This window comes from Ambystoma mexicanum, chromosome 14 (genome assembly GCF_040938575.1).
Source record: "Ambystoma mexicanum isolate Mex_15411 chromosome 14, UKY_AmexF1_1, whole genome shotgun sequence".
Taxonomy (NCBI): Eukaryota; Metazoa; Chordata; class Amphibia; order Caudata; family Ambystomatidae; genus Ambystoma; species Ambystoma mexicanum.
The window spans coordinates 29,281,246-29,302,130 of record NC_090940.1 but is presented as its reverse complement, the minus strand read 5'-3'; the positions used below and the strand labels follow the sequence as shown (position 1 = coordinate 29,302,130).

General features: G+C 46.6%; 1 protein-coding gene across 1 annotated transcript in view; it reads right to left on the bottom strand.

The window, feature by feature from the left end:
* BAZ1A (bromodomain adjacent to zinc finger domain 1A) overlaps positions 1-20,885 on the bottom strand; it is a 956,777-nt gene that overhangs the window by 760,569 nt on the left and 175,323 nt on the right. The window contains exons 9-12 of the mRNA XM_069638454.1: positions 12,506-12,601; positions 11,474-11,612; positions 4,290-4,436; positions 3,428-3,523 (exon numbers count right to left, since the gene is read on the bottom strand). Coding sequence (XP_069494555.1) covers positions 3,428-3,523; positions 4,290-4,436; positions 11,474-11,612; positions 12,506-12,601 — 478 coding nt within the window. The remainder of the gene's footprint in view (positions 1-3,427; positions 3,524-4,289; positions 4,437-11,473; positions 11,613-12,505; positions 12,602-20,885) is intronic.

Here is a 20,885-nt window from a genome sequence, read left to right as displayed (position 1 = left end):
AACCAGCAACACTGCACAGAAAGTGCTGTGTGCTTCAACAATAAAATGTAGACGCCCAAAAAGTAATGAAAAAAGATAGTGTATTTTAGAAACTATGGAGTGACATAAAAAGGTCACCCATAAAAAGAGTAAAAGAAAGGGTGAGTGGGTAAAACTTTCTACTCAGGAACAAGGAAAATAATTGACTAGTGGTAGGGAGAATCCTCATAAATGTGCTCATTCCTTTCTCCTTAGAGACCCCCCCCCCCCCCCAACAACTTAGCTGGATTTTGAGGACTTGATTTTGTTTACCTGGAGTGTGTGTGAGCCTTTTTTCCCCACTCTCTCATGTATTTTGAATGTGTTCACCCTTGTGTTTTCTTTGGTTATGAGTTTTAGACAACTCCATAGGCGTCATCTTTTCATTTGTGTCACACAGCACCATCAGTGCAGTGACACAGGGAAGCCTTTTAGGCTTTCCCAAGGTTTAGATACTTTCTCTGGGATAAACTACTGTTTCCCAGAGAAAGTAAAGTGAAATTGACTTTACTAATCTTTCCAAATTTCTAGACCCAGCGCACACTATCTTCCTATAGAGTGCTGGAGGGGTTACCTAGTATCCTCTATGTCTAGAAACTCATGTAGCAGTCAAATGCTACCCATTCCTCTCGAAATGGCTGCTGGCAGTGGTTTTACAACGAACTACCATGATTTTTCCCCGACTGCGAACACCGGTAATGTTAAATCGCAGGAGCCAGGTTTTTCAAGATGGCGAATGAGCCGCCTTTTTTTAAACAGGTCCTGGTCTTTTTTTGCCATTTCTTCTGGGAAAGGTCCTTCTAAAGTTTCTCTCTGCGCGCCAAACCAGGTTTGGTCCCTTGGTTTGTGATCCTTTGGCGAGCTTCAGGACTGAAGACTGCCTCTGGCGCCAGAGTGTCTAGGGTGGGCAGGAAGTGAGGGAGGTACCCGAAACTCCCTGTGCTTAGTCTCCTAGGAGACCCAAATGCACTCTGGCGCGATTGGCTGGCTGGCTGTCCAGCAAGGACAGCCACCCTGCTGGTTGAGTGAAAGCTAGGCTGGAATAAATTGGAGAGAACTGAATAAAAGGCAAGTCTCTTGGCTTGGAAGGCAAAGTCTACCACTGGAACGAAAGAACCAAATAAAATTTGATGGGTTTTTCGAATAAAAAAAAAATCACGGTAAAAACCCCACGAAAATACATCCCGCGATGAAATGACATGGAACCGGAAGGTCAGCGGCAGCGATGGGCAAGCGCTTGTGTTTCAGCTCCTCGCGGCTGACAGCAAATTTAAACACTGTCGTTCTCGAATACCACTTCAGACTTTCCTTTCATCTGGGGTCCAGCACTCTTGAGTGGCTCAGGCTTGGTCAGTCCTGCATCAGGGAAGTCCGGAGGATCTTCCTAGCGCTCAGGTCCGACTTAAAAGCAACGCACACAATCTGGTGTTCCTCTCCCTGGCACTTCGGTTCCAGCAGTGGAAATACAACCAGCTTCGAGAGGATGTCTTGACAGGCCTTCTTTGGAGTTGATTGGTCCCACCAACTCAAAGGGAGCAGTCGTTGTTGCAGGGCTTCTCTAGTCGAGACGAATTCGGAGAGTCAGCACAGCAGCAGCGCTTCACCGGATAAACCAAAGGTCCACGAGTTGCAGCAGGTGTCTCTTCCAAGTTCTTCTTCGGATTCCTTCGTCCAGTGGTCGACTCTGCCTTCCAAGCAGAAACGCCTTGCCTTTTATGTAGGTTTCTCCCATTAATTCCTGCCTAGCTGTCAATCACACAGCAGGGTGGCTGTCCTTTGGGTGCATTCCTGTAACCAATGGGATTATGCACAGGGAGTTTCGGGCACCTCCCTCACTTCCTGCCAGACATACTGTAGTCAGATTCGGGACAAAACCTGGTTTGGGACGTACATTAAATATCAAGAAGGACCTTTCCAACAAGAAATGGCGAAAAAAGAAGACCAGGGCCATTTTGACAAAATGGGCACCCATGGGTGCCTTACCGTGGCTGCGAATACAGCCCACGGTAAAAACATACAATGGCAGTAAAAAGTAAACCACTGCCACCAGCCATTAATTGTAGAAAGGGTAACATAAAATGTTTACATGAGAAACTAGACAAAGGGGATACTAAGTAATTCCTCTGGCAGCCTATGGTAAGATAGTGTGTGCTGGGTTTAGAAAGTTACAAACATGTACATAAAGTCAATTTCACTTCACTGCTCTGGTAAACAGTTTATCCCAGAGAAGGCATTTAAATCCTTTGGGAACTCTAAGAGACTTCCCTGAGCCACTGCACTGAAGGTGCAGTGTGACAATGGAACGATGATTATTTTTATTTATATATTTGTATAGCGCTGCAGCCCGCAGGCATCAGAGCGCTTCACAAAAAGACTGGAGTATAGAAACGGGACAGGCCAAAAGTCACATTTGGAACAGAGTTGGGCTAGCTGGCTGTCGGGAGTAGGGATCTTATTTAAAGAGAAGTGTCTTGAGTTGCTTCTTGAAGACTAGATGGTTAGTGATGCCTATGGAGTTTGTCAGACTACAGAGTCAAAAGAAACAGAAAATAAATCACATTAAAATTACATGAGATAAAAAAAGTCCTAAAGTCCAGCAAAAGAGCTGGGGGTCTCTAAGATAGAAGGGAATTAACACATTTCTGAGAATAGAAGGGACATCCTGAAAAGGCGTGGGGTAAGGGGAGGGGGCGGATACCATGTCTCATCCAATAAGGTCAGGAAATCTCCCTGCAAGTTACCTACCCCCATGTGATCCTCCCTCATACCACCACCCCCAGGGTCTGAATCAGGTAGAGGCTGCTGCCCCCCCCCCTGGCTACATGGGAGGAAACCACGCCAGGGGAAGCAGTGATTACCCCATTGGATTAATTACAGCTACAAGTTCTTTGTACCTTCATGCAGCCCTGTCTCCTTACTAAAACAAGCCTTGCTGCTCTGCCATTGCTACCATTACCTTGAGTGGTACAGACTTCTACTAGAAGTTCGAGCTCTTTATAGCCAAGTAGAGAGTCGAACGTCCTTGGGTGGACTTTAGAAAAAACTCCCCAACAACAGTGAGAAGAAATTAAGGGAGACTGCAAAGTAGAATCCCTGCTCATATGACACAGAATTCTACCTCCTGCCCCAACCAATGTCAGATCGCCTGGCCCAAGACAGGCCCTGCCCTTAAAGGCAGAATAGACAGCAGGCCACCAATCACGGTAGTGTGAGCTTTGACACATCTCAGACTGCCATCCAGCACGCATAGCAAGGAAAAATGGGTGACTGCTGCCAAAAATGTCATGCAGCCGTTTCTCTGAACCCAAGGTTCTTGTCTCCCATAACACTTAGCTGCAGTTTAAGGTAAGTGACTAGACTGCCCATTCTGCGACATCTAGTTTTATTGCACATTGGCTGCAATGCCTACCTTGGTGTAACTGTGGCCATGCTGCTGCCAGAGCGGCTACTGCAGACAGAGCAGACTTGGTAGGGTCTGCATCTTCATCCAAAGCCTCCGTCAAATCTGCAATGAAAGCACATGGAAAAGTTACAATCCAACACCACATACTGACTACCTCCATTCCTGCCCCGCACCAAAAACGAGGTCACCAAACTGCCACCCACCCCAAAGATACCTCACACCCACAGCATAGACAGTCTCCCTACCGCAGACACTGGCCTTACCTCCTAGGGTAATGTCCTACCTCATTGCCTTGGTACAAAAGCAAATGCCATACAGTGAGCACAGATTCACACCAGAATATTAGGAGGCCACAGGCTCAGAGCTCCTGCCAACACAGCCATGGTACAGTCAACAACCAAGCACAAAATCAGTCACAAGTCCTTCCATATGTTCAAGCTCATGTCCACCCAACAGGCTCAATCCAGGTCACATGGTTAGCACTGACTCACTCCTGTGGCATATGGAAAATAGCCCTACCAGATACGCTGAACACCAGTCCTGACCAAGCCAAAGCACACAGAGCTCTAACCAAGTACAGCTAACGGTTTAATGCATTCAACTAGACAGTGATGCACAAACTTCACTCCAGGGACAAAATACTACAAAAATATAGGTAGATACAATAGCCACAACACAAAACGAACAAACACTATTCTGCTTCATAAACAGAAAAAGATTTTAAAAGAAAATGCCTCAAACATAAAGTAGCTGCTATTCAGCTCCACCTGGAGCACACTTCAAGATTTAATCCAAACACACCATGATCTATTTCTTGGGACAAGATCCCATGTAACATTTTTGGGTAATGGCAAAGGGAAAATCTGACCTTTCGTATCTGCCTCAGCAATCTGCTCCTTCGCCACTTGCTCTTCTTCCTCTGCCATGGCCTCAAAGATGGCAGTTAAGAAAAAGAAGAGCAGCTCGCACAGCGGTCCATCCGCATTGTTTCCTACCAGGGCTTCTTCCAGAACCTCTGCAAAGAAGTGAGAACATTGGAAAACAGTAAAACAAAAGCTTGGATATCCAACAGTACTTGCGAACACAAACTTGACTACACACAACCAACATATACCCATGAATCTACGACTCTTTTCCCCCCCAACATTCTGTTGGAGATAAGCAGGGCGAGGCCAGCCATCCCCCACCCCCTCCCCCCCGCCAAGAAAGCCACTACAACATTCAAGCTTCCAGGTGGCTGTCAAATAGTGAACAGCCACCTCCCAGTATCTGCCCAGCGACATTCAAGCCCCTGGAGTAAAGCAGACTAGGGGCAGGCAGCTCCCACCCAGCTCACGCACAAGGCAAATCATTTCTGGGATTCTTGCAAGAAGCCATCCGAGATGCAGTAAGAAAGGAGACCCTCCCCTACATGGGAAATTAAGACGAACTACAAAGCACATACCATTTTCAACAGGCCCTTTTGAGTATATGGTGCGATAAGGTCAAGATAACCCCCCCCCCCCACACACACACAAACCCACCCCGCACACCCACCCACCCACCTTCACCCTAGGCCAGGATGCCTAGCCTGGGATCACCCAGGGTGAGTACTGCCCCAGAGGCAGGGTGTAGGAGTTGGGAAAGCTCCAGTTGGTCCTTTCTATCTGTGCCTAGATGAACATGTCTAGTGCCTCTGACTCATGTGCCATAACTGTTGCGTACAATGCTTAACATTCGTTACTCTCAACATTCCTACATTTACCAGCATATCCAGCGATGGAAGCCCAAGCCCAGAGGTGGCCACAGGAATAAAAGGGACAATGTGAGTTGGGTCAGAAATGTGAGGAAGACTACTTTGTGAAGGTTGGATAAATGCCTCACTTTCCCTACCCTAACAAGGATTTCCCTGCCTAAAATAAACCAAAGGCAGCACTATAAGTATGTCCCTCACACCTATACAAGAAATCAACAAGGACGTATATGGCAATTGAACAACAACAAAGTAACATTATAATCCACACCACAATAGCTGCTGCTTCTTCTGATAACCTGGGAGAATTCCCTTCTCCAGATTCAAGCAGGCTTTTCGTTAACTGTTCAAAAAGGATATGGAAATACTGTATCATAAGAGAAAGGTTTGCTTAAGTTCTTTTAATCCAACTTGGCAACCTAAAGTTCCAACTTGGATTCTAAAGATGATTCACAAATGTTCAACAACATTTTTCACTTCGCACTTGTAGCCAAGATCGTGAAACAGCTTTTTGTCATCAGCAATGTCTAGTCCAATAAAGATCTTGAAACAGTTTGTCAACAAAGAAAATTTCAGAACGATTCTTTTTCAGAACGATTCTTTTTTAAAACGAATGTCTTTGTCAGGACATGTTGGCACCACTTTAGTTTCAGTACTACTCCACCAAAACACTTCAGTGATTCTTCCCAATTCATCTGTTTGACCCCACCACAGTACTTCATGACTTCCATCTGGTTCACTCTTATGTCAGTATTACTGCTACTATGAATTTCTACTCTGGTGCAGTGTTGCCAGAACATAACCAATGGTGACAAAGCTCTTGGCCTGGTATACTCTCCTGCCAGCAAAGAAACTACTGAGGCTCTCTGTTTGGGTATACGCCCTTGCCCAAAAAGAACCAATTAGTACAAAGTTCTACAACCTGGTTTACTCCCTACCTTGGCCAAATTACAACTTCAAAGTACTTCTGTGCTAAGGGTCAACGTCAAAGGTTTTTACAATGTTTTCTGCTTCCCACAATTAGATTTGAGAATGTCTTCAATGAGAACAAGAATCACACTGGTGCTATTTAGGACAGCCAAGTGTATGCCCCACCACGAAAGACAGGCAGTTCTTCCTTCCTCCAGACACTCTTGTATCAGAAGGGCAGCCCTGCTGCCAACCTTGTTTCACCTTTGTTTTAACCACCAAATGCTTATAACTCTCTCTCCTTCACACTTCTTTCTTTGGCAATGTGGGTTCGAAACATGCTCTACACCTGGGCAATATTTTTCCCACACACTATTAGACTGTGTTGGGGAGAATTCTCAGAAATGTGCCAATTCCTCTCTACCTTAGAGACCCAAGCTCTTTTGCTGGACTTTAGGACTTTTAATTTCTAGCCTGGATAAAGACACCTGTGTCTCACTCTCGCATGTATTTTTCTGTGATTCATAATCTGTATCTTTTGACTTTGGAGTCTGACAAACTCCATAGGCATCACTGCTGCATTGTGACTCACAGCACCTTCAGTGCAGTGGCACAGGGAAGTTTCAGATTTCCCAAAGGTTTAAATACCATGTCTTGCTGAAACTACTGTTTGCAAGAGCAGTGAAGTGAAATTGACTACTTGCATTGTGTAACTTTCTAGAACCAGCACACACGATCTTACTATAGTATGCTGGAGGGGTGGGGTTACTTAGTATCCCCTTTGTCTAGTTTCTCATGTAGCATTTTGATGTTACCCTTTCTACAATTAATGGCCGGTGACAGTGGTTTACGTTTTACTAGCACTGTGTGTTTTTACCGCTGGCTGCGTTCGCAGCAAGGAACCAATGGGTGGCCATTTTGTCAATATGGCCTTAGTCTTTTTTCGGCATTTGTTGGAAAGGTCCTTATTGAGATTTGCGTGTCAAACCAGGTGTTAGCCAAGACCGTATGCAGTACCCTTAGGGTGCACTACAACACTGACCACCTGGCAGTAGTAACCCAACCTTTGGTATAAGTCTGCACTACACAGGTTGGTAGTGTAGACGAGTAGCCAGGCTTAACTCAAAAGGTGTCAATGTGAGCTGTAGCAGAGTTACAAGGAGGTTCACAGTGACAAGTATTGAAGCAGACACTTACACACAGGATTTCTTGATAAAAACAATTATTAATGTATTTACCAGTCAGTTAATATAAGCCTTCTTCAGAAGGGAGCACTGTCAAACACCACAAAAATATACTTCAAAATTATAAACTCAAGTTCAGAATCAGTAAATACCCATTTGGGATAGCATACAGCAGAGACCTACGTCCATAGGTGACTTCAATTGATAGGGTGCTGTTGACATTAATGTATTACTGTTGGCCTTTAGAATTAGTTCATCCCAGTTTATTTATTTGATAATGCGCACCAAGCCCAAGGGCAGCCGGGCGCAGTGGTACAAGAATACTCGAAGCTTAGTTACAGTGTTACATAGTTGGTATGTGCATAGATTACGTAGATTACATTGCAGTATGGGAGACAAATGCAGTGCAAGATTTGTGACAGCTATTCTTAAAGTTAGCGTATACTACAGGAAATGAAGTGAAACACCAGATGGGTGGCCTATGGTTGCACTTGGGAGAGCAGGAAAGTGTGTCATAAGAGTTTGGGTAGTGCAAGTCAGGAAAGAGATGTTATAGGTCAGTCAAGCAAAGCCATTTGAGGGTGTCGATTCTGAAACTGGTGTACGGAAGAGGGCATCTAAGGTCAGTAGGGACTGAGTTCCACGCTTGTGCAGCTTTGACTGGGAAGCTAGTTCCTCCCGCCGTAGCGCGTTTAAATCTGGGAGTGTCAAGCAGGAAGGTATTGGCAGATCTCAGTGGTCTGGTGGCAGTTTTCCTCGTGATTTTTTCCAAAAGGTAGGGAGGTGCTAGTGTGTTGAGACATTTGGAGGTGAGGGATATAGTTTTAAAGAAGATTCTGTCTTTTATTTTTAGCCAGTGGGCCTCTTACCTAAATTTAGAGATATGCTCTCTATGAGGTATGTTCAAAGCTGCTCTAAGAGCGTTGTTCTGCAATCTTTGAAGTTTGTCAGTGACATACTTGTTGGCTCCTGAGTATAGGGCATTGCAGTAATCAAGTCGGGACACGATGAGCGCATTTGCCAGGGTAATGCAGCTGTCTTTAGACAGGAACGGCTCGGATTAATTTGCAAGTGTAGGCAGTAGTAGAGGAGAGAGTTAACTTGCTTTTTTAGGTTGAGAGAGGAGTCCAGGTAGAATCCTAACATTTAAACCTCCGGCAGGACCTTAATGATGTTATTGTCAATATTAAAGGATTTGTAATTTGGAGTTCGTTTTTTTAGATTAGAATTGGAGCCGAGGAGTAGTATCTCAGTCTCATCATTCAGGCAGAGGCCATGGGTTGCCATCCATGCCTGAATGAGGGTGTATATTTTGTTCACCATAGCCAAGTCCTCTTCATAGTTGCCCGAAAGGGGTATGAGGATCTGGGTGTCATCTGCATAATTTGTGTAGGTGACACCCAGTCTGTCCAACTTGTCGAATAGTGGTTTAGTGAAAATGTTATACATCGTTGGTGAGAGACAGGATCCCTGTGGGACTCCGCAGGAGATTTGGATGGGATTGGCGCAAGAGAAAACTCATTGTGCGATTGGCTAAAAAGGATTGCACCCAGGCAATGGCTTCTCCTGTGAAATTGGCAGCGAGTCTTAAGTGGCTGCATAACACTGCGTGGTCCACCAAATCGAAGGCTGCTGACAAGTCCAACAGTAGTAGCAAGGTGGTTTTGCCATTGTCCTTTAGTTACACAATTTTAGTCTTGAGGTCTAGCAAAGCTGTTTCAGTGCCATGGAGTGGGTGGAACCCTCATTGTCAAGATCCTAGCAAGTGATTAGTTTCAAGGTAGTCTTGAATTTTTAGATCAGCTACCCTGTCAATAATTTTGACTAAGAAGGGTACCGTTGTAATGGGTCTATAGTTGGTGGGTATTGATGGGTCAAGGGTTTGCTTTTTCAGTAGGGGGGAGGACCCAGGATTCTTTCAGGTTAGTCGGTACCGTATTTGATTTGAAGGAGGAATTAATTAGCTTTGAGATGAATGGAGCTAGGTCTCTAGCTGCATCCTTGATTATTTGCGCTGGGCAACTGTCACCCTTGCAGTTGGAGGGTTTCAAGGAGAGAATGACCTTTTCGGTGTCAATGATAGAGATAGTCTTGAAACTAAATGGTGGATTAGCGTTGTACTCTGGAGGCGGTTGGTTATCGGTGAGCAAGGAGTCTTTTTTAAATTATTTTGAGTTGGAGGGAGGAGATTTTATTAGTCAGGGCACTCTGTATATTGGTGCACCATGTCTTGTCAGTGTTGAATACCTGCTGCATTTCAAGTTGCTGTTCTCCAAGCGCTTTCATGTCTCTAACAATCTTCAGGGAGGCTGTCTTTTTAGGTGTTGCAAATGAATCTCAATTGGTTTCAAGGAATTCTGGTAGATGTAGTCTGTTTTTGGTAACCAGAAACCAACTCCCCTCCAAAAGCACCATTTTTTTCTTCTTGTGGAGAGGTGTTGGGGGGGGGGGGGGGGGGACCAATGATGTGGCTCTCCTGGGAAGGGCATGGTGACCCCGCTGGGAACCGGAGTGTGCGCCTCACCCACCCTCCGTTTCTCTACATACAGGTCGGTCACCTTACCCGGCGCCTTGGCCTTCTCTGGCTTCTCCCAGGGTTGGCCGACTTCCTCTTCGAGGAGGAGCTGAAGCGATGGCTTGAGATGGAAGCAGAAGGTGAAGATTGTGACCTGCGTGTCACGTGACCCGCTTATGCAACAACCCTGACGGAAAATGGGCATGTGGTGCTTGGCCTTGATGAGGGACTGGGAAGGGCCCTTCCGAGGCCAACCACAGTGCCTCTACCTGGGAACAGTCTTTATAGAAAGGGCAATTTCGGACCCCGAGAAAGCAGGAAGGCGGCCAAAGGACAACATGGCCAAAGGAAATGCAAAAATCGCATTGGCACAACCTTTTAGAATATATGGTACTCTACGGCATTAAGCAGTGCACAAGTGTGAAGGGGTTAAACAGAAGGAGGTGAGCCCTAGCAACACAGCATGCCAACGGGGAAAGAAAGAATGGTTAGCTGCAGGAGGAGGGTCCGTTTGGAAAGATGAACAGGTGCTGCAACATGTCAGGATAACAGTCGTGTTGAGCTGATCGAGAGGAGTGTCTGACTTGAGCCGTAACCTTGTGAGAGGTTGTCACGGTGCCCGAGCAGGTTTACAGAAAACAAAAGAATTGTGTGTGATTACCAACACGACGACCGTCTGAGGTGGAGGAAAGCAGCTGGGAGGCTCTCCCCTTCTCTTCCGAGCCACGCGCAAGTGTGTTCAGTCAGCGTAGTGAAGAGAACCGGGCTCAAATACCAAGCCTGGCCAGGAATGGAAGGGAGAACTTCAATTAAATATTATAAGCAGAGGGATCAATGTGAGAATTGCCAAGGTAGGATGGAAGCACAGAAAGCCCGAGTCGACGCAAGGACAGCAAAGAACTTCCATTCACACCTGGGGAAGAACAAGACCAGTGAGGAATTAAAAAGGGACAATGTCACACGTTGTATACCAAGAGAAGCTAAGACCTGGACTATGTAGAGTGCATCTTTGGAACACTTATAGGAAAAGTGAGCCCCAAGATCTGATAGGTAAACACCCCAGTGACCAAAATACATCTCCCAAGCCCTGTTTATTCAGCTAAGAAAAAACATTCTGTTGGCTGTTAAGTTACAATTGAATGAACATTTCAAGTAAAGATTCACATTGAGTATTGGCATTCCCGCCACAAGACTGACTAGTAAAAATGTTTTTTTTTTTGAAAAACCAGAATATCCACTGCCATTAGCCCATCATCGCATTTGCTAACACAAAATACTAAAGAAAACCTTATAAGGATACACAATATCCTAGCAGCACTTCACTTTAAAGTACAAATAAATCCACCAAGAGACAGTCTCCTAGTACTGATGGTCTTATGGACTTTTCAGTTTCACCATAGAAATGAGCACAAAGCAAAGGAAGTAAAGCAGAAGGCTTGACTTGCCTCCAAAAATTCAGGTCATAAATCAAATGTGATCAAAAATAAAGGCTGTCCCATAATAATCTATGTGACAAAAGATGCAAAAAGAAAATCTTTCCTGACATCACTATAGAGACAGTTTGTTTATTTTGTTGGGAAACATGGTCATCCCTTTATATTGAATGCTTTCACATCCCTTGCGAGAGCGCTTTGGTAAAAAATTCCCCAATACATACTATCAAGCATGGCCCCATACAGAGAGATACACAAAGCCAGAATAAAATAACTCACCAAGAGAAATTCCTTCAGGAAACTCATCCTGCAGATCGAAGAGCTCACCAAAGGCATGCAGAAACTCCAGGACCATCAAGGCATCGCCAAAGCAGTCTGGTGGCAGTCGAGTCTTCACCGGGGTAGGCTTCGGTAGCTCCTAAGGCAGAAACAGCAATCAGCTGAGAAAAGGCATCCAGCAGAAGGGACTGAACTGATCTTTGACCAGAAGGGGAGAACCATCAGCCCAACTATAACATTGCGAAGGCAGTCTTAGGGTTCGAAATTGAGGATAGCTGGGGGCCATTTAGCTCCTGCTTCTAGCCTAGAAGAGCCTGGTTAGCTTGAAAGCAAAAGCTACCAGGAACTACCTTTGGCTTCCTGGGCAATTTGTGCCTTACAAACATGCATAAGTGACATTAACTTTGAGAAGTTGAGAATGCTACTATCGAAGAATTAGGACACATCTAGTACATATTTAAACACAATCAATCAGACGTGTGCATCTTAAGTCTAAGTTAGATTCATGGTGAGCTGGGTACTCTCTCCTGGTGCCCCAGCGGTAGCTCCAGCCTCCTTGTTGATGCCAAACACCCAGGAGCTTGTTTTAGCACCTGCTCATGGCATCTTAATTTCGAACCCTGCAGTCTGCCTACAGGTTCCCTCGAGGTTTGTTCATTCCCAATCCAACCTTCACTATAAAATAAATTTTTGAAACCAGAGAACAAAGATGGCACCAGGACTTGGATAAGTTTCAGCCTCTGAAGGCCAGTACAAGTAAACTGCCTACACAACGGTTTAACAGGAATCTTTCAGCAGCCATTCATGCTGTGAGCAAAACATACTGGGCTCAGTGATTTGAAGCAAACATCGTGGCTCTAAAAATACCCCTCGCTGACCCACAACCAGCGAGGCAAGAAAGGGTGGAGTAAACTGTTTGCACAGACCACCACAAAACTCATTAGTATTACCAACACCCACATAATTGAAGAAAAACAAATGACCAAATGAAACCATCCACAAACAGGCCTAACCACCAGACTAACAACAAACCTTGAGGTCTTCGCACTCTAGGTCTTCTCTGGGCTTACTCCACTGCTTTACGTACTCTGCATACTTTCGCTTCTCTTCACGAAGTTTCTCCCTTTCCTGCAATAAAACATGCAATCATTAAAAAGAAAAAAAAAATGTTATCTTGCAACATCCCTGTGTTCAGGTTGTGTGGAAGATCTACTCACAGCACCTCCCCACCATATCCACATAACTGCTAGTGGTACATGTGGCCAAGGAATCCAGCAGACCAATAAGGACACGTTTTTGAACAACTCCATTTAAAAGTAAAGACCACTGTCTCTAACCCCTACCACTAGAAGTTCCTAGTTAGGGAGGTTTCTCATTTTCAAACCAAATCTCCTCCACCTGCGAGACCCCCAGCATTCTGTGCTGGATTCACTGGTCTGTTCTGAGTGGGAGCCTTTTTCCCCACTCGCTCATTCTTTTGCTCAGACTATAACCTTGTTCATTATTTTTGTACTTTATTTTACTAAGTCATGATTTCCTCCATCTTTTCTAAGGCATCTGTAATTCACTTTTGTAGCACACAGCACCTTTTGTGCAGTGCTGCTGCAAACCCTTTGGGCTTCCTTTTTTATTTGATGTTATTTTCCTTGCGAACACAGTTGTTCTCAAGGATAGGGGGATACTATTTATCCTGCTTACCTTTTCTTTTGTGTGATCAGCACACACCACCTTGTATGGAGTGCAGAGGCGTTCACTGTATCCCCTCTCACTGCTCTTGCAGCATTACGGTGACCAGCATACCTGAATAGCTGGTGGCAGTGGACATGTTTTACCGACATGTGTCATGTTTACTTGCAGGCTGTGCTCACAGCTGCGGTAATGCACAGAAGGGTCACCATTGACCCCAAAATGGTGACAGTTTTCTTTTTTTGCCATTCCTTTGTGGCTTGTACTTTCTTGATCCTTCTGCCGTGCTGGGTGGGGGGGATCCTTTGAGAAGACTGCCAAGGCGTCTGAGGACAGGAAGCAGGGGAGGATCCCAAAACTTCTCTGGTCTTTGTCTTCTTGCATGCCTGCATGCAAACCGTTTCAACTAGGAAAACGGCCAGTTATTTGGCTGGGTTCCTGGATGAAAGGTGAAGATCCCGAGGCTGATGCAGAGTCGCCCACTGGATTTGAAGATCCTAAGAAGACTACCAGCGACGCCAGCAGCACCTTCCAGCAACTAAAGAAGCCTGCTGAATGGAGTCGTTTCTTACCTGTAACTCCATTTCTCCATTTGGTATCTTCCATGGATTCACATGCTGTGAATATTTCTCATCTTCCGGTTGGGAAACCTCAGTAACTTTAACCTAGTGCTTTCCTATGGAAAACTCGACACCTTAGTGTCCCTACCGACGTCCTTTTTGGGTGCTTTAGGCTACCCAATAGGACGTTCCGTATAAATAGCCCAGCCCGCGGCTTCCCTTCAGATTTTAACCTCCAAAGTAGAGGAAACCCGAATCACAGTTTGCCTGCAGAGGGAGGCAGGCGCATGTGAATCCATGAAAGATACCAACGCTGGAGAAATAGCGTTACAGGTAAGAAACTACTCCCTTCTACAGCATTGGATCTTTCATGGATTTACATGCTGTGAATAGATTACACAGCTGTACCAACAACCCATAGGAGGTGCATGACAGGCAAACCAACCTCAAGCCATAACCACAAACATAAATCACATCCAACATCATGCATGATAACAGAACCACAAACCCCAGAAGCTGCATGGCTTACCTTATTGAAACGGGCGTTGAAGGACCGCCCATCCCACCTGTACATCTTCCACATGTTGTTGACCCAGACAATATTGTCTGGTGAAGGTATGCAGCAACGCCCAAGAAGCCACCTGGAAAATGTCAAGGAGCGGGATTCTAGCCCAGAGCGCCACCGATGACGCAGTGGACCTTAAAGAATGGGCTTTAGGAGTGCCCCGCAAGGACTTGGCAGCCTTTGGGACAAAATATAACAGTGGAGGAGACCCAACGGGAAAGTCCTTGCTTGGAAATGGATCGTCCCTTGCTGGAGGGGCCAAACGCCGCAAACAGCAGTTTCGACTGCCTGAGGTCCCGAGTACGGGTCAGATAAAACTTTAGCGCCCTCTTAACATCCAGAGAATGCAGGGCTCTTTCTGCTGGCGTCGTCGCCTTAGCGAAGAATGAGGGCAATGCAATTGTAGCGTGTTTGTGAAACTCCGAACGCACTTTTTGGTATGAAGTTTGGTTTATTTCTAAAGCGCACCAGGCCCACGGGCAACCGGGCGCATACTCTTAAAATACAGGTTACAACAAAATATGCACAAAAGTGCCAGATTTACAGGTAATACATAAATACAAAATACAATTTATGAGCGAATACAGTGTGGCATATATACACAGATAAGATATATTACAGGTAGCGAACAGGCTAGCAAGGGGACCCTTATGCTTTCTGGGTGAACAGCCAAGCTTTGGCGTGCTTGAACATTAGGAACGAAGGTTCAGTTCTTATGTAGGTTGGCAGAGTATTGCACAGTTTGGAAGCTAGGACAGGGAAGCTCACGCCGCCTGCTTTTTGGAGTTTGAATCTAGGTAAGGTTAGGCTGTGAATTTGGGCTGATCTGGTGGGACGGGAAGAGGAGTGAAGTGCAAGACGCGATGTGAGATAAGGTGGGGCATCGTTCAGGCATTTGTGGGTCAAGGCTAGCATTTTCAAGGCAATTCTATATTTTACCGGGAGCCAGCGTAGGTTAGATCTAAATGTGGAGATATGGGACCGTCTAGGTATATTGAGAGCTGCCCTTAAGGCATTATTTTTTGAAGTTTATTGAGGTTAGACTGACTAGTCCCTAGGTTGAGGGCACTACAGTAATCTAATTTGGACATGAGTGTTCTAGCCAATGTAGTGCAGTTGTGAGTGTTCAGAAATGGTCTGCAGGTGGTGATAAGTTTACATGTGTAGGCAGAAGCCGACCTGACAGCATTTGTTTGTCTGTTCAGGGAGAGGGTGGAATCCAGATAAACACTTAATGTTTTGGTGTCTTTGGAGACCTTGATGACATTGCCGTCAATAGTTAAGGATTTATAGGCTTGGTTAAGTTTGTTAAGACGATAAGTGGATCCTAGCAGTAGGAGCTCCGTCTTATCGTCGTTGAGGCAAAGTTCATGTTGAGCCATCCAGACCTGGATGACCAGATAGACATCATTCAAGGCTTTGGTATCGGCTGAATTGTCACCAGTAATGGGAATGAGTATCTGGGCGTCATCCGCGTAGTTAGTGTAAGATACACACAGATAGTCAAGCACATCAAAAAGGGGTTTGGTGAATATATTGTACAATGTAGGCGATACACAAGAACCTTGAGGGACATCGCAGAGAATGGGACAGGGGTCTGCCATTGCTGATGGTGAGATTACCCTCATAGATCTTTTGCTTAGGAACAAGTGGATCCAGGCATTAGCAGAGTCAGAAAAGTAGGCCGCGGATTTGATATGTTGGCAAGGTATTTGGTGGTTGACCAAATCGAATGCTGCAGAAAGGTCGACAAGGAGGAGTAGATTAGTAGACAGGAGAAGCGTGTCCGTCATGAATCGCAGGTACGGTGGGTCAATGACCAGCGCCTGAAGTTCCGAAATCCTCCTGGCAGATGTGATTGCCACTAGAAACGCGACTTTCCATGAGAGGAACTTCAAGGACACCGTTGACATGGGCTCAAACAGAGGTTTCATGAGAGCAGCGAGAACTACATTAAAACTCCATACCGGAGCAAACTTTTTCTCTGGGGGAAATGTCCGAAAAAGTCCTTTCAGAAAATGTTTAACCCATCTGTCACTAAACAGAGTAGCAGCATGGTGCTGTCTGGTGAATCTGGAATTGGCCGCTGAATGTACCTTGACTGAAGACCACGCCAGGCCCCCCTGCACCAGGTATGGGAGAACCTGGGCCGATGTATCCTCCAATGGCTGGACTCCCGGCTGCTGTTTACACCAGGCACAGAATCTCGCCCATTTTCTACTGTAAGACATTCCTGGAAGGTGCCCTTGCCGCCTCAAAGATCCGACGGCACTCCTGTGAAATACCTAAAAGACCAAACTCGGAGTAGTCAGGAGCCAGGCAGCCAGGCTTAGTGATGCCGGATCGTGATGCCACTCTCCCTTCATCCTGCGATAGGAGATCCTGTTCTGCCCCCAGACGAAGCAGTTCTTCCACCGCTAGATGACGGTGATCTGAGAACCACATCTGTCTGGGTCAGAATGGGGCGACCAAGATTATTCTGCATGGGTATCTGCGTACCCACTGGATTGTCCGCCGAAGCAGCAGAAACGGAGGGAACGCATACCCGAAGAGGCCCATCCATGAGAATGAGAACTAGTCACCTTTTGACCCTAGATGAGCCACTGTGCTGGCAAACAATGGGCACTGCTTGTTCTCTGGCATGGCAAACAAGTCGAGAGGGGGGGGGGGGGACCCCCACTTCTTGAATAGTCATCTGCTCTTCCTTCAGCGTCCACTCATGCAACTGCCCCCGTCCCCCGTCTCTGCTGAGAGCGTCTGCTTGCACATTTTGGACCCCCGGCAGATGGTAAGCCGTAATGTGAATTCCCCGAGCAATGGCCCAATGCCACACCACCTGAGCCTCTCTTGACAGGAGCCGAGAATGCAAGCACCCCCGGCTTCCTCAAATAGAACATTGTGGTGGTATTGTCCATCAATACTCTAACCACTGCACCTCGGATGCGAGGGACAAAGAATTTTAGGGCCCAGTGCACCGCTCGCAACTCCAGTACATTGATGTGCAATCCCGCTTCCTCCCGAGACCACAGGCCCTGGACCTGCAACTGGTCGAGATGTGCCCCGTAAACCACCCGGAAGGCTTCCAACACTGTCGTGAACTAAAATTCTGGCTCCAGCAGGGGCATGCCACATACCAAATTGTCTTTGCTTGCCCACCATTGCATGGCTTCCACCAGCCCCTTGGAGATTACCACCTTGTTCAACCATAACCCTCGACTTTGTGACCACCCGTAAGCGAGAAATTCCTGTACTGGTCGCATGAACAAGCGACAGTTCGGGACCCCAGCAGTGACATGTAACTGCAGACCGAGACCATCGTTCCTCTGGCCCCATTCGGCCGCTCTCGACTGTAACTTCACTATTCTCTTCCGACGGCTTCACCAGATTGTCCTGTGAGAGAAACTGGGCACCGAGAAAAACCAACTCCCTGGGTGACGTCAGAAAAGATTTTGCTAAGTTTACTGCCATTGTAGCAGGTTCATGGATGCCTGGAGAGAACACCCTTTCCAGCGACAGCCCCCGTACCAACCAGTCGTCCAGATACGGGTACACATGATGCCTCTGCCTGCGGAGGAAGGCAGCCACTGGAGCCAGGCCCTTTGTGAGTGTTCTGGGGGCCGATTTCAGTCCAAACGGGAGGACACAGAACTGGTAATGGTCGTCCCCGACCAGAAAGCCCAGGAACGCAATGGTTTGCCCTCATCGGGATGTGGAAGTACACGTCCTCCAAATCCAACGACGACAGGAACTCCCCCCGCTGCACCGCCCGGATCACATCCTTCAGCATCAGCAGCTTGAACTTCAGGCTTTGCAGATTCTTGTCCAACAACCGAAGATCTAGAATAGACCTCCACTTGGGCTTTTTGATGACAAAATAGCGGGAGTACACCCCCTGGCGCAGTTCCAACACTAGGACTGGTTCTATTGCCCCTTTCGCCAGCATGAGTTGGACGTCCTGCCGCAAGAAAGGCAGGTGCAGCTGTACCACGTGCACTGGTGGAATTGGGAGTGGAGGACACCAAAACCATATTCAGTACCCAGCAGTCCATAGTAAGATTCCACTTGTCGACATGTTGCAACACACTGCACCCAAGTTGACTCCCTGCAAGGCAGTCATTGGTGAGACTTAGATTGCTGTCCCTTGACCGCTGAGGAGGCAGGACCCTTCTTAGGCTACACCTGGTAGTCTTCGCTTTTCTGCGCCGCTTGGAACGAGCGCCTGAAACCTTGGGAAGAGTAGCCTGGGCGACTAACCTCGGTTGCGGGTGTTGTATGCAGTACCCTTTGGAAATCACTACACACGACTAGGACTACAGGTGTAAGCAAAACCAACCTTTGGTATAAGTCTGTACTACACAGTTTTTTGGTAGCGGAGCGGAGTAGCCAGGCTGATCTCAAGAGGGAATGTGAACTGTAATGATGTTGCACAGAGGTCTACAATCACAGGTGTTCAAATTAACTCTTACACGAAAGGTTTCTTGGTTAAACACTTATTAATTTATTCAACAGTTATAAAACATTCACTAGAAGGAGGCAGTTAAATATCACACAAATACTCTTCAGTACTATACTCGTTAAGTTTGAGGCAAACTACTTTGAAGGAGGAGAAAAAAAAAGAATTCAGAACATAAAAGAATTACAATTATTCTTAGAGAGTGCAGATACTTTGAGGTCACCGGAAGAGTCAATTGAAGGCCAAAGTCAATGGGTTAAAGTCTTGGATAGGTAAAAACAGTTCTGGCAAGTAAACGGTAAAGTCTCTGTAGAAGTGCTCAGAAGTAGTTTGTAAGAAGAAGAATTATATGTTGGGTCACAAGCCGATCAGGCCTGCTAGTTGCGAAAGTTTCAAGCACTTTCACTGCGAGAGGCAAGCACTCATTCTCGTTTCACAGTACCTTACAATGAAGAAAAACATGCAGCAGAAGACTTCTATTCCTGGCAGTTCCTTCAGATCTCGCTGTTCCTGAGCCTCAGTCGTGGGGACAAGAGGGAGGGCGTCGGGGGACTCCTGCACTGCACTGGGACTGGTCGCTACGCTGGCACTGGCAAATCTTCAATTCCAGTAGCTGTAGTAAAGCACACAAACTCGTGTCCCCTTCCCTGGTTATTCGGTTTCCTGCAGCACTCTGAGGAAAATACAACCAGCTCCGAGAATGGTATCCAGGTGGCTTAGTGTCGAGTTGATTGGTCCCACCAACTCAAAAGGGAGAAGTCGTCCTTGCAGGGCTTCTCTGTCGAGAAACGATTCGAACCTATAGCAGGGCTTCACCGGGCAAACCAACAGTTCAGGAGTTGCAGCAGCCGTCCTCTTCAAGCTCGTCTTCGGTTCTTTCGTTCCAGTGGTCGGCTGCCTTCCAAGCCAAGAGACTTATCTTTTATCCAGTTTCCTCCCATTCATTCCAGCCTAGCTGCCACTCAACCAGCAGGGTGGCTGTCCTTGCCGGACAGTCAGCCAGCCAATCATGCCAGAGTGCATTTAGGTCTCCAAGGAGACTAAGCACAGGGAGTTTCGGGCACCTCCCTCACTTCCTGCCTACCAAATACTCGTACCAGGGGCGGTCTTCAGTCCTGAAGCCCGACAAAGGCAAGGAAACAAAGGGACCAAACCTGGTTTGGCGCGCAGAGACTAACGCTAGAAGGACCGTTCCAAAAAGAAATTGCAAATAAAGAAGACCTAGACCAGTTTAAACCAAGGGGGCTCAGACGCCATCTTGAAAAACATGGCTCCTGCGATTTAACGCTACTCGTGTTCGAGGTCGGGAAAAATCATGGTAGTTTGTTGTAAAACCACTGCTACTAGCCATTTTGAGAGGAAAGGGTAGCATTTGACTGCTACATGAGTTTCTAGACACAGGGAATACTAGGTAACCCCTCCAGCAGTCTATTGTAACATAGGGTGTGCTGGGTCTAGGAATTTAAAGAGACTAGTAAAGTCAATTTCACTTTACTTTCTCTGGGAAACTGAGCTGTGACACACATGCAAATATGATGCTTATGGAGATGTCTAAAAGTCCATACCCAAAGAAAACACAAAAGTAAAACGCATTTCAAAAACACAAGAGTGCGAAAAAGGGTCACACTCCAGGTAAAAAAAATCAAGTCCTCAAAATCCAGCAAAGTTGCTGGGGGTCTCTAAGGTGAAGGGAATTAGAACATTTTTGAGCATTCTCCTTAACAGCGGGAGGCGGCAAATCTGGCATTGCCAGAAGCTCCTTGAAATGCCCGAAAGGGGCAAAAATAATGGACAGTTTGCAGAGCCCCCAGGGACTCCGCCGTCTGTGTCTTCCTTCATGCCCTTGAGCACCTCATCTTCTCTCCAAAGAGCTGCGCTCCCTCACAGGGCATATCCACGACTTTATGCTGGACTTCCGGACGAAAGTCAGTGCAGCGCAACCACGCCTGCCTTCGGAGAACAAAACGGTTATTTGTTTGAAGCCCGACTCTGCCAAGTCCACTAGTTCCAAGAGCAGGGCCAACCAGTGCCACATCTCCCTGTCATACCTGGCCATAATGGCCAAGGAATTCGCCGCCTTCACTGTCATGGCGCCCACCGCGAGGACTTTCTTCCCGAAAGCATCTTGTTTTCTGTCTGCACTGTCCG